This window comes from Mandrillus leucophaeus, unplaced genomic scaffold (genome assembly GCF_000951045.1).
Source record: "Mandrillus leucophaeus isolate KB7577 unplaced genomic scaffold, Mleu.le_1.0 Scaffold106, whole genome shotgun sequence".
Classification (NCBI taxonomy): Eukaryota; Metazoa; Chordata; class Mammalia; order Primates; family Cercopithecidae; genus Mandrillus; species Mandrillus leucophaeus.
In genome coordinates, this window is record NW_012098765.1 from 883,204 (window position 1) to 897,089 (window position 13,886).

At 52.9% G+C, this 13,886-nt stretch overlaps 1 protein-coding gene and 1 long non-coding RNA gene across 5 annotated transcripts in view; one reads left to right on the top strand and one right to left on the bottom strand.

Annotated features, from left to right (window-relative positions):
• Nucleotides 1–1,384: 1,384 nt before the first annotated feature.
• On the bottom strand, nucleotides 1,385–5,942 carry LOC105541771. The gene is made up of 3 exons (XR_001006381.1): nucleotides 5,739–5,942; nucleotides 5,472–5,595; nucleotides 1,385–1,799 (listed from the first exon to the last, which is right to left on the bottom strand). It is a non-coding gene; the product is annotated as an uncharacterized LOC105541771 (long non-coding RNA).
• A 76-nt stretch (nucleotides 5,943–6,018) lies between these two features.
• Nucleotides 6,019–13,886, top strand: part of POU2F2 (POU class 2 homeobox 2) — a 42,274-nt gene continuing 34,406 nt past the window's right edge. For all 4 annotated transcript variants that reach the window (XM_011982949.1, XM_011982958.1, XM_011982967.1 and 1 more), the window contains exon 1: nucleotides 6,019–6,113. In XM_011982949.1, the coding sequence (XP_011838339.1) occupies nucleotides 6,086–6,113 (28 nt within the window). In that variant the 5' untranslated portion in view covers nucleotides 6,019–6,085. The remainder of the gene's footprint in view (nucleotides 6,114–13,886) is intronic.

The window sequence follows — 13,886 nt, forward strand, 5'->3', positions numbered from 1 at the left end:
CCACTGACAAAGTTTGTCCCCACCTTGGGGTATTCAACCTTGGCAACCCCCTTGAATGCTGCTTCCCACCTCCTGCCCTTCCTTTCATCCTTCAGGACCTCAGGTCCTACCCTGATCTTTCTTACCTGAGCTTAAGCTCTTTCACTTGCCCCAATCTTCTGTGGCAGGAAAGATACTTTAACGTACCTGGACCTCATTCTTGACTTCTCTGTGACTCCCATGCCCCACATTCAGCCAATCACCAATTCTTGCTTCTTGTCACCATCACCGAATGGTGATGTGGAACTCATCAGCTTCCTCACACTGACCCCCACACCCCATCCTCTGGTTCTTCACTGCGGCCTCCAAAGCAGCCAGGATTGTCACAAAAGTGTTCACAGAACCACGCCACTCCCCTGCTTGAAACCTTCTCAGGTGTCCCACTGTTCTTGAAGTCGCAAATTCTTACCTTGGCCTTCAAGGCCCTGTGTGGTCTGGCCCTGGCCACCTCACCACCTCACACCTCATCTCCTATCTTCTCTTCTTTGTTCACTCTGCTCCAGCTCTATAGGCCTCCTTTCTGGTCTTGGAATTGCCACCCTGTTTACTGCCATGGGGCCATCGCCTCCTCTGTTCCCATTGCCTGGAGTGTCTTCCTTCACATTCTTTGCCTCAAGAATGCTGTGTCCAATTGCTATGTAAATGTCACTTCCTTGGGACAGTTTTCTGCAACATGCCACCCTTTGTTTACATCAGGTATCCTCCTTCTACTTTTTTTTTAAGAGTCAGGGTCTCTCTCTGTCACCCAGGCTGGAGTGCAGTGGCATGATCGTAGCTCACTGCAGCCTTGACCTCAAACAATCTTCCCACCTCAGCCTCTCGAATAGCTGGGACTACAGATGCATACCACCACACCCAGCTAAGTTAAAACAATTTTTTTTTTGTAGAGATGGGGTCTCGATATGTTGTCCAGACTGGTCTGAAACCCTTGGTGTCAAGCAACTCTTCCACCTCAGCCTCTCAAAGCGCCAGGATTACAGGTGTGAGCCACCATGCCCAGGCCCTTCTCTACCTATTCTTGAAATCACTTTTCCTAACTTAGAATTACATATTTATTTGATGGCTTTTTATTTTTTATTTGATTTGTTTATTTATTTATTTTAGAGATTGGGTCTTGCTCTGTCACCCAGGGTGGAGTGCAGTGGCGCCGTCATAGCTCATTGCAGCCTTGAACTCCTGGGCTCAAGTGATCCTCTTGCTTTACCCTCCACAGGAGCTGGGACTACAGGGATATGCCACCACGCCAGGCTAGTTGATAACTTTTAAAAATTGTTTATCCCCCAAAGTCTATAAGCTCTATGGGGTGCTTTTAACCACTGTATTCTCTGAGCTTAGCAATGGCTTAGCACATAATAGCATTTATTGGATACTTATTGAGTGATAAATTACCAAGGTATTTTTATCCACTCCAGTCTTCCTCTCAGACTGTTAGCTCCTTGAGGTCAGATTTTAGATCTAGCTCACCTCTGGGTCCTCAGCTCCTGGCACGGGGCTTGGCACTGAGGGATATGAGGAAATGTTTGAACTGAAGGAAATGGGGAAGGGTTGGCCCACCTTCAGCCAGGAGCTGATGGGATCAGGATTACCGAATATCAAGAAACTGACTTGAAGGCTGTGGGCATTGGGCTGTGAGCTGCAGAGGTATTCCAGCATTGCTGACTGGACAAGGAGTGGCTGACTGTTACGGTTGTCTCCTGAAGGATGGGGAGCATTTCACGCCTCCAAGAAGGAGCTCCATGGCTCAGTACAAAGTGATCAAGCTGTTGGGGAAACAGACCTGGGCTTAAATCCTGACTCCACCACTCACGCTGTGTGATTTGGGGCAGGAGACTTCACCTTTCTGAGGCTCAATTTGTTAGTAAAATGAGGATGATAGCAGACCTTACCTCCTCAGACTGTCATAAAGACTTAAAAGTAATGTATTGGTTCAAATAGCACAGAGTAGGCTGGATGCAGTGGCTCACAACTATAATCTTGGCACTTTGGGAGGCTGAGGCGGGTGGATGGCTTTGAACCCAGGAGTTCCGAGACCAGCCTGGGCAACATGGCAAAACCATGTCTCTACTAAAAGTATAAAATTAGCTGGCTGTGGTGGTGCACGCCTGTGGTCCCAGCTATCTGGGAGGCTGAGGTGGGAGGATGGCATGAGCCTGGGAGGCAGAGGTTGCAGTGAGCCGAGATTGTGCCACTGCACTCCAGCCCCAGCCTGGGTGACAGAGCCAGACAGTCTAAAAAAACAAAAAAAAAGGGAAAGGATAGACAGCAATGCTGTGGTGGCTGCTGCTCCTAATGAAGACAAAGAGGAAGATATATTTTAAGTCTCGGAATGCTGGATATTCCTAAACAGAACTTGACTTTGAGTTAGGGCTGCCGGAGAAGCAAAGGGGCTCTTCGGGTCTAGAGGGCAAAGCAGGTGTGTAAACAGAAAATAGGCTTGAGGCTGGGCATGGTGGCTCATGTCTGTAATCCCACCACTTTGGGAGGCCGAGGTGGGTGGATCACATGATCTCAGGAGTTTGAGACCAGTTTGGCCAATGTGGTAAAACCCCATCTCTCCTAAAAATACAAAAATTAGCTTGGCCTAGTGGTGCGCACATGTAATCCCGGCTACTCGGGAGGCTGAGGAGGCATGAGACTTGCTTGAACCCAGGAGGTGGAGGTTGCAGTGATCTGGGATCGTGCCATTGCACTCTAGCCTGGGCAACAGAGTGAGACTCTGTCTCAAAAAAAAAAAAAAAAAAAAAGAAAAAGAGAGAAAAAAGAGCCTGGACTTTAAAAATAAAGCTAAAGCTTAATTTAATTTTTTAAAAAAAGGGAAATAGGCTTGAGTCCAGAAGCCAGGAAAGTGGGCAAGAGTGGCAAGCAGTGTCTAGGGTGGGCCAGAGCTGAAGCTGGGCATGGTTTGAGGGTATCTGAGGCCCACTGGGGGACCAAATGGCCCTGCAGCAGGAGCAGACACACATCTCTTTGTGTATGTGTTTGTCTGCCACCCCTGTCATCCTGTTTTCCTGCTTGTTTGGGTCTCTAAGTTAGCTTTCCCTAACCCCCAGAGGTTGCCCCTGGCCTGGGTGCTGCTGAAGCCCTGTGTGCTTAGATGCAGCAAGGAGACTGGGCAGAGGGAGGTGGGTGTCATTGAGTCTTGGGCCCAAGTTCATCTCTTGGCCCAGCCATGGACTCGGAGTGTGGCCTCAGGCTTGGTCTCTCTGTCTCCTGACAAGCTAGGGGTCTGAGGAGCCTCTCTGAGCTCCCACATGCTATAGCCTTACAGATGAGGGCAGTGCCTATGGGAAAAGAACCCTTGGGTCCCCTCACAGAGCAAGGATGATGCTGGGGGCTGAGTAGAGAGATCGCCAAAGCATCAGGCATTTAGAGAGAGGCTGGGGAACTGAGCCACAGAGAGGATCCCCAGGGGTGGCCAAGAGGAAGAGGCCATGGCTGGGGGGCCCTGAGGGGTGAAGAATCTCACTCTGCTGTCCCCGGTGGGCTGGCTGCTCCCCCCCACCACTCCCCGCCGGGCCCCCGGGGGACCTCGCTCTAATAATGTATTTGATCGACTCGCCGGCCGCGTACAAGCGATTATTGTCTTGTCGGGAGTCAAACGTATCGATCCAGCGAGAAATATGAGCGGAGCAATGGGGCCCGCGTGTCAGTTACCAGCCCCGCTGGCCCTGGGGAGCCCCCTACGTCTCCTTTAATTACCGCTCAGCCCTGAGCCCAGCCTGGCCTCCCCTGTGCTGCCTCCCTCCTAGCTCCCTGCACCTCAAGTGGCCCCCACTGCTTCCCAGCTCCCATGCCCTACCTGCCTCGCTCAGCATGGCTTGAGGACTCTTCTGTGGCAACGAGGCCACCATCTCCCCCTGCCTGAGTCTCCCTGTTCCAGCTGCCAGGTTATACCCACCCAGTGTGTTCCAAACTCTGTCCCTCTATCCTCTCTCAGGCAGGCCCATCCTCCTTCAGGATGCCCTCACCAGGCCCAGCTCTGGTCTGAGGCACTGAGAATGGAGCCAGCATAGGAGGCGAGAGGTATGGGGTTGTTTCATCTTTCAGGGACCGTATACAGCCTTCCCCGGCTCCAGGACTGAACTGCAGACCTGGCCGTACTGGAAGTGGGTGGTCCTTCTCTGACGGCTCTAGGGGGCTGGAATGGGGTCACGTCCAAAACCGTGCTCCTGACATGGATGATGTTGAATCTGTCCAGGGTGGAGCATAGGGGTGGCTGGTGAGGTTTTGCCCGCCCCCCCCCACAATGTCCTATAGCCCCATTTCTAAGCCCCCCAAAACAAATCCTAACTGAAAACAAAGCTTACTGCGTAAATGTCGCTTTGAGACAAGGCTCCAGTACCCACCGCCATTAGGCTGCTGTCGGGAAGACCCTCATATATAGAAATCCTGTGGCCAGTTTCTGTGTGGTCTGTGGATCTCCTTTGTGAAATGGCCTTTACAATACGGGATGTTGTGGAGTGTAGCTGCCTGGAAACAGTCCCCTCTCGTGTGCATATATGAGAACTGCCAGTCCTTCCTGTTGTGCCCACCTGCCTGCCTGGGCGTGTCTGGGTGCACAGGGCACGTGTGCAGTCAGGAGAGGGCACTCCTGTAGTTCTGCCTGTAGTATGCCCTTTCCGAGTGTGCCTGTGTGTGAGTGGGTGCGAGTGGCCAGGATGCATGCCTGGGCATATATGTGTAGAAGTGCCCTTGTGCCCATGGGTCCATGTGAGGGAGTAGAGCGGGTATCAGTATATGGGAGTGACCATCGTCAGCAGGGAGGGCTGGTGTTAGGGCCTGTGCACATAGATGTGTTCATGCACGTCTGTGTGTGTACGTGTGTGTGTGTGAAGTGCTGTGCTCCATCTGTAGAAATATTTGTGTGTGGGTGGGTGAGTCTAGGCGTCTGTGCGTGCACCTGTGGTTTAGGGGCTCCCCCAGCCACGGGGCGCAGCATGTCTTGCGGAGCCCAGGCGGGCAGGTGGGGTGTCTGGAGACGCCAGGCAGCCCCACAGCCTCAGACCTCAGGACCAAGAGGAGGATGAGGGCAGCGGACTCGGGCGCGCCTTTGTCTGAGCTGCGGTGCGCTGGGAGTCCTGCGCCTTTGTGTGACCCTCGCAGGTGTGCGCGCGGGGGTGTTGGGGGGGTGTTGGGGAGGGGAGTGGAGGGAGGGGTTCCCTCCTCCGCAGCCGGCCCCGCCCTCCGGGCCATTGGCTGGGCGCTGCCGCCCTCTGGCGGGCTCGGAGGGAAGCGCTGACCTGGGAGCACCGCAGCGCGAAGAGCCAGCTGGCAGCCCGGGGACCTGGTGCTCCCCTCCACCGGAGCCGCCTCGGGAGCCCGCATTTGGCCGGCGATTTATTGTAGCTCCAGGCCAAGTCCCCTATCCACCGTTCCCACTACCACTGCCCACGGGCACCACTTCCTCCCAATGGTGACACCCAACAGCTCACCTGCAGATAGGCGCAGGGCTTGCTTGATCTTCCCTGCCGTGGCGTGTTTTTAAGCTTCAACGCTTCTTGGCTCTGGGCCCTTGGGAAAGCTACTGCTCACCTCTCTGATCCTCAGTCTTTTCATCTGTAAAATGGAGCAAATAACAGTGACCACCTCATTGGAGATAGCACCTGTCAAAAGTGAGGCACAGGGTCAGGCATCGGCAAAGCCCTGTCTCCAGTGAGCTGCTGGCTAGTGTTCTAATGTTGTTACTATTGTGGACCCACCTTCTCTCCCAGACCCATTCCCTGTCCCAGATTTGTTTGCCTCCATGGGGGCGATAGAAGCCGGGGGCAACAGTTTCAGGCACCTCCCGGATCGCAGCTGTAGGAGTCGGCTCTTCTAGCCTGCTTATCCTCTGCCCCACTAGCCCCCACCCCCCAACACACACACATGATTTGGGGTGGGCCAGGCTGCCGGGGCGGGTCTGTGGGCCAGGGTATTTTCCCTTCCGAAGGGGGCGGACCGGCCCTGTGGTTTCCTCCCTGAGTGACTTCCGGCAGGGAGGGCTCGGCCCCCAGAGAGGGTGGGGAGATGACACAGTTGTTCCCCCAGCCCTGGCGGGGCGGGCAGCATGGTTCACTCCAGCATGGGGGCTCCAGGTAAGGGGGCTGGTGCCTGCGCCACTGCTCAGAGGACAGGCAGCACATTTAGGTTTGCTCTGCGGGCCCTCCCTGCCCCTCCTCCTCAGCTGTCTCCATTGTCCTTCTCTGTACTCTAGCAACTCCCTCTCTCCCATGCCGGGTCTCCTCCAACCCCCACAGCTCCTCTTTGCCCTCCCGTTCCACATCAGGCACTGGAACTTCCAACCTCTTTTCTTCTCTGTTGCCCTGTTCGGAAGGGTCTGGGGACAGGAGGGAGGGAGCTGGGTGTTGGTAGCGGGCCCTCATGTGGAGAACCAGTGGGGTGGGTGACATGGGTGATCCTTGGATAAGGGCTGCAAAGGGATTGGAATGCCAAGTTGCTGGACTTGGGGGATGTCATTCCCTTTTGAGTGTGTGTGTGCACATCTGGTACGGGTGTGTGTGTGCATGTGTGTGTGCAGTAGTTCTGAGTGCTCTGAGTGGGACTGCTCTGTGCTTGTGAGTGTGGGGGGCTGTTGTGTGTGGCATTGTGGGGTGATGATCGCCTGGCTCACTTCTTCACCTCATTCACCTCAGACGTCACCTCCTCAGGGCAGCCTTCCCTGACCTCCCCATCTAAATTGGCACTGATCCTGTCACTCTCAGTTCCCTCACCCTGCTTTATCTTTTCTTCACAGCACTTATCACTGTTGGGAATTTCATTATGTGTTTGTTTGTGTGCTTATTAAATGCCTTCTCCACCAAATGTCAGTTGACTGAGTGAATATTGCGCGCCAGGCACGGTACAAGGTGGTGATGGCTGTTACTCAGCAGTGTTGATGGGAGTCTTAAATGAGATAATACATGTAGCATGCTTAGCACAGTGCCTGGAACATGGCAAGCACTCAGCCCTACATGCCTGTTTCATTTGTGGCTGTGTAGGCATGACCATGGGCGTGAGTCTTGGTTTGGTGGTATGTGCTGTCCTATATGTGCCATTGTGTGTGGGCATCCCCGTGTCCTCCACCAACATGTATCTATTGAGCAGTTCTGTCTTGGGTGTTGGAAATACAGTGGAAAGGGTAGCTCAGGTCTGTTCGCCTGGAGCTCCCAGTTTATTGGAGAAGACAGACCTGTCACCAATGACAACACAGACAGGTCAGGGCTGGGATGGGGGAGGTCCAGACAGAGGGGTCAGGGCTGGGGTGGGGGAGGCTCAGGCAGAAGGGTCAGGGCTGGGGTGGGGGGACAAAGAGGGGTTGGGGCTGGTTTGAGGGAGGCCCAGGCAGAGGGGTCGGTGCTGGGGTCGGGGAGGCCCAGGTAGAGGGGTCAGGACTGGGGTGGGGGAAGCTCAGGCAGAGGGATCAGGGCTGGGATGGGGGGATGTCAGTAGAGGGGTTGGGGCTGGTATGGGGGAGGCCCACACAGAGGGGTCAGGGCCAGGATAGGGGAACATAGGTAGAGGGATTGGGCCAGGACAGGGAGGTATTAGGGGATTGTAGGAGCCCTGAAAACATGTGATTTAGTTGGTGGAGTATCAAGGAGAGCTTCCTGGAGGAAGAGGGTGTCTGAGCAGGGATATGAAGGATGAGTGGGTATGAGCAAGCAAAGGCGGTGAGGAGGGGGGTGGGATGAAAAGAAGACTGTTTGCAGGGTGACATGTGTTTATTTGTTGAGGTGACTGTGTATGCAACTGTGTGTATGTATGTGTGTCCATACCGTGTAGACACAGAGATCCTGGGTGTCTGCTCCCACTGACTCATTCCTCTCTGGGGTTAAATGGGGACCTCAGAGGTGCTGAGCAGTAGGCTAAACTCTTTACTTGGGATTTCTCACAGAACAGCCCTGCCTGGGAAGACTGGGGTGGATTTTCCCTGCCTGGACATGAATTAATACACTGTGTGACTGTGGGCAGATCATTCACCCTGCCTGTTCTCAGACTCCACACCTGTGAACTGGGTTCAGAGGTCAGCCCTGGCCATCTTCCAGGATGAGGTGACTCTGGGTGTATGTGTGTGCACTTGTGTGTATGCGTGTGTGTGACTCTGTGTGAACATGTGCATGTCTGGGTGTGTACCTCTGGCTGGACTGGTGTGACTTGGTGTGAGAACGTGTGTAAGTACATGTGTGTAAGTACATGTGTGCGTACACATGTCTGAGTCTATGAGTGACTGGGTATAGTATGTAGGGGGGGTGTCTGTGTGTCTGTCTGTATTCGACTCTGGGTGTGTGAGTTTTGTGTACTTCTTGTGTGTGTCTGGCTGGCTGTGTGTCACTCAGTGTGACAGTGTGTGTAAGTGCATGTGTGTACACACATCTGGGTGTGTGTTTTGCATATATGCCCGTGGCATCATATATGGGCATGTGTCGTATCTGCAGACCTGTTCACATTCCTGTCTGGAATCTGTGCACATCAGTTTCTTGTAGTGTGTTGGCCAGGGCCTTGTCTGGCTGTGGCCATGGGGTGTGTACTGTTGGCAGCTCTTGCCTGTTGTCAGCGCAGCTGTGGGGCCACCTCTCTTGTTGTGTCTGCTGCCCGTATCTCCATCCCTCCCTCCTGACAGCTCAGAAATGTTCACTCCCTTGAGGCCACCCAGGGACAGCTGTGGGGTGGGGAGGGGTGAGGTGCTGCTTCTGGGGAGGACGGGGACTCGGCCAGCTGGGCCCACAGAGGTTCCCGGCAGCACCAACCTGCCCACAGGGGCTCCCAGGCCGTACCCTTAATTGAAGCAGGCTGCGGAGGCAGGGGACCCAGGGGACAGGACAAGTGGGGCCAGGAGGGGTGAGGGGCAGTCCTTGGGTCCTCTATATTTAGCCCCATTTTCGGTAAGTGCTAACGAGAAGCTGGTCTAAGTCTGCTAAAACTGGCGGGGGGAAATGCAGAGGAGAAGTGAAAGTCCGGGGAGGGAGGAGTGGGAGGGCGGAGAGGACCCAGAGTCCTAGGCCTGGGGCAGTCGGGCAAGCGAGTGTGAGCTCAGGGCTGGGCAGCCCTAGTTGTGGAGGGTGGGGGGCTCTGACCTGAGGAAGGTGGGATTCAAGGGGCAACATGGCTCCAAGGGACCTAGTAGGGCTATGCATTGCTTTTTCTCTTCCAGTTCCCTTAAAATATTACACATTACCTATGATGAGGGGTGGAAATGGCCATACATAACCAACCAATTTTTTATGTGTGAATGAGGCTTTGAGAGGAGCTTCTGAAGGTGCCAGGGGATGGAGCACATTAGAATCACCTGGAGGGGGCTTATGCCTGTAATCCCAGCAGTTTGGGAGGCCGAGGTGGGCGGATCACTTGAGGTCAGGAGTTTGAGACCAGCCTGCCCAACATGGCGAAACTCTGTCTCTACTAAAAATACAAAAATTAGCCAGGCATGGTGGTGCATGCCTGTAATTGCAGCTACTCAGGAGGCTGAGGCAAGAGAATCGCTTGAACCCAGGAGGCAGAGGTTGCAGTGAGCCGAGATCATACCGTTGCACTCCAGCCTGGGCAACAGTGAGACTCTATCTAAAAAAAGAATCACCTGGAGGGACTTTTAAATATCTGGATGCCCAAGTCACACCCTGTACCACTGAAATCAGAGAGTCTAGGGTGGGAACAGGCATCAATATTTCTGTAGAGTTGAGTGACAGGCAATGGGCTTCTCTGCCTGGGCTGAGGCTAAAGCTGAGCCATTTGACGGACCCTCCAAGTCCATGGTTGCTGGTGCCCTGGAGTCCCTGTTAAGGCATCATTTGGCTTTTAGTCCACGGTGGAAATGGAGCTCCCTGTTCATTTCTGGTGGAAATAATCTGACCCTTCTCTCAGATTGAGCTCTGATAGGGGAGGTGGAAAGAGAAAGGACAAAGGGTAGCAGTTGGTCATTTTGTTGTGGCCCAACCAAGTGTAGGGCAGGGGGTATGCAGGGATATGTAGGAGTGGTTGGAAGAATTTGGGGAGAATAAGGGTAACAGAATGGTGAAAAATTTTCCCTCAAACCATTCTTGTCTTTCCAGCCACTGTCCCTGCAGAGGAAACCTTACCTTAAAGATTTAAGTTAAGATTTCTTGGGGATGTTGGGTGACAGTAGCAATAGGGGTTTGTTTTAGACAGGATTGGGCCCTGGTCAGTTAGGGGATTCTTTAATTCATTCATTCATTCCAAAGACATACTCCTAGGCCTGTGCAGCAATGACTCCAGCCTGGGCTTCTATGGAGCCGACAGTTGGGGTGGAGGTCTCTGCCCGGGATGATCAGGATGTGATGGAGAACAGTACAGGGGCAGTGAAGCCCAGAGGAGACAGACACTGACCATCTGGGGAATCAGGGAGTACTTCACAGAGGAGGTGACATGTGAGCTGGACCTTCAAGAGGAGCAAGAGTTTGCCAGTAGAGAAGGAAAGGGTCAACCAAGTGGGAGAGGAGCAGAGGCAAAGGCCTGGGGGAGGGAGATCAGGACCTTGGGGCCACTGATCCACATGTCTTCTGCTGGGCAGTGTTTAAGAAGCTGAGATCAGACCTGCCCTTGAAAAATTCCCGGTCTGATAGGGGAGACATACTGGGGCCCGGCTAGCTACAGTCAGCATCTAAGACAGTGACAAGGGGAGGTGCTAGGGTAGGGGGAGCTGGAGAGAGACCTGGCTGGGAGCTGGAGGCATCAAGGTGGTTGTTTCATAGAAAACAGCTTATGGCCGGGCGCAGTGGCTCACGCCTGTAATCCCAGCACTTTGGGAGGCTGAGGCGGGCGGATCATGAGGTCAGGAGATTGAGAACATCCTGGCTAACACAGTGAAACCCCTTCTCTACTTCTCTAGCTGGTCGTGGTGGCACACACCTGTAATCCCAGCTACTTGGGAGGCTGAGGCAGGGAACTGCTTGAACCCGGGAGACCTCCGGAGCTTGCAGTGAGCCGAGATCGCACCACTGCACTTCAGCCTGGGCAGCACAGTGAGACTCTATCTCAAAAAAAAAAAAAAAAAAAGAAAAGAAAAAAAAGAAAGAAAAGAAAACAGAGCTTATGCTGGGTTCTGAAGGATGAGTTGGGGGTCACCATGTAGACAGATTGGGGAACACTGTTCCAGGCAGAGGGAACAGCCCATGCCAAGGCCTCAGGAAATGTTTTAAATGGCAGAGTGCGGCTTGGTGCCTCACACCTGTAATCCCAGCACTTTGGGAGGACATGGCAGGAAGATCATTTGAGCCCAGGAGTCTGAGACCAGCCTGGACAACATAGAGACCCATCTCTACAAAAAACAAAAAAAAATTTTTTTTTAATTAACTGGATGTGGTGGTGCACACCTGTGGTCCCAGCTACTCAGGAGGCTGGGGCAGGAGGATAGCTTGACCCCAGTAGGTCGAGGCTGCAGTGAGCCGTAATTGTGCCACTGCGTTCCAGCCTGGCTGACAGAGCAAGACTCTTGTCTTAAAAAATAAATACAATAAAATAAATAGCAGGGAGACAGTAGGACAGGGATGGGGAGTAGTAGGAGACAGAGACTGCTGCAGAGAGGGACATTCAGCAAACAGTTACAACCCGTTCTGGGCTTGTGATGCTGGGGACCCAGTGATAAGTCAGACCAGGCCTGTTGCCTTGGTCTTGTGGGGAAGGAACCTGGACACAGACGGTCACAGCTGGGGGCTCAGGGATGGGACAGCAGGAGCAGGGGCTGTGAGAGGCTGTCTTAGTTTGCTAGGGCTTCCACAGCAAAGTACCACAGACTAGGTGACTGAAATAAGAGAAATTCATTCTCACAATTATGGAGGCTGTAAGTTAGAGAAGAGGAGAGGATGTCAGCAGGGTTGGCCTCTTCCAAGGCCTCTCTTCTTGGCTTGTGGTCAGCTGGTCTTCTCCTGGGTCTTCATGTGGTCTTCCCTCTGTTCCCATCTGTGACCTAATTCCCTCTTCTTCTTCTTCTTCTTTTTTCTATTCTTTTTTTTTTTTTTTTTGAGACGGAGTCTTGCTTTGCCACTCAGGCTGTAGTGCAGTGGTGCGATCTCGGCTAACTGCCACCTGCCACCTCCGCCTCCCGGGCTCAAGCGATTCTCCTACCTCAGCCTCCTGAGTAGCTGGGATTACAGGTGCACACTACCACACCCGGCTAATTTTCGTATTTTTAGTAGAGATAGGATTTCACCATGTTGGTCAGGCTGGTCTCGAACTCCTGAACTGGTGATCTGCCCACCTCGGCCTCCCAAAGTGCTGGGATTACAAGCATGAGCCACTGTTCCCGGCCCCCTCTTCTTAAAAGGATGCCAGTCAGATTTCAGTGAGTCCACCCTAATGACCTTATTTTACCTTAATTATGTCTTTAAAGACCCTATCTCCAAATACAATTACTTTCTGAGGTACCAGGAATTAGGACTTCAGTGTATGAATTTTGGGAGACGCAACTCAGCCCATAGCAGAGGCTAAGGACGAGTGTGGACTTGCTGGGCTGGCAGTGGGATCTGAGCCTGGCCTAATCTGTGGGTGGGAGAGGGATGCCCAGCTAGCTGGGAGTGTGGAACCTGCACAGTCTGCTGTCTGTCAAGCAGAACCCCCAAGCAGGGGAGATGCTCAACGTGGTTGAAGAGCACAGTGCATGAGCTGCAAGAGAAAAGCAGTACAGGGTGGTGGGCCAACCCCTGGAGGCCAGGCCCATCAGCCTGGTTGTTTCTCCAGGAGATAGGGAGGAGCCAGGAAAGGATTGCCCTGAGGCAATGTGGAGCTCCGCCTGAGGGAAGGCGGCCAGAGGAGGCTGGGGCTGCAGTTTTAGGAATGCTAGCAGGGGTGGGATTTAGGACCAGGTTAGAGTTAGTGGTTGTCTGAAGTAGGGCTAAGGTCTGGGTGAATTAGAGCTAGGATCAGGCAGGATTCCCTCCTTTACTGCTCCAGAGTCAGGATACATTTGCCGCCCAGCTCCCTTCTTGTCCTTCTTATATCTTGTATCAGTAGCCATTTAATGCCCTGTCCCCAGGGCCAGGAAACAGGACCTGAGCTCTGGTAGCATCCTGGGCACCCACTCCCCACCCCCACCCTCAGCAGTCTGCATCTATTTTTTTTTTTTTTTTTTTTGAGACAGAGTCTCGCTCTGTTATCCAAGCTGGAGTGCAGTGGTGCAATCACGGCTCCCTGTAGCCTCAACATCCTGGGCTCAAGCGATCTTCCCATCTTAGCCTACTGAGTAGCTGGGACTGCAGGTGCCCACCACCATCATGCCCGGCTAACTTTTTTATTTTTTGGAGAGACGGGGATTTCACTATGTTGCCCAGGCTGGTCTCAGACTCCTGGCCTCAAGTTATCTACTTGCCTTGGTGCAGTGTGCATTTAATGGGACTGTGTGCTGGCTTTTTTGCTTTTTAGCTTTTTAGCTTTTAAATGTTTTCTTGCTGTTAAAACATAATGTATATAGAGTAAAGTGTTCAAATTTTAAGTGTACAGCTTGATGAATTTTTGCATATGTAAGGACCCTGTAACCACCAAACAAGATCCTTTCTCACCTGCTGCAGGCTCATGCCCTTTCCCAGTCAGTACCCCCAAGGTGCTCACTCATCTGACCGTGATCATCTGCTATCAGCTTGCCTGTTTTTGAATTTCCTGTAATTGGAATCATAAATTACGTCTGCCTTTGTGTTTGGCATCTTTCATTCAGCCTCATGTCTCCAAGCTTCGGCCATGTGTATGAAGCAGGAGTTTGTTCTTTTTCATTACTGTGGCGTATTTCATTGTATGGACATACCACATTTTGTTTATCCATTCACCTGTTGATGGCCCCTTGGGCTGTTTCCAGTTTGGGGCTGTTATGAAAAGACAGCAGAAGCATTTCTGCCTATGTCCTTTGATGGACAGGACACGTGTTT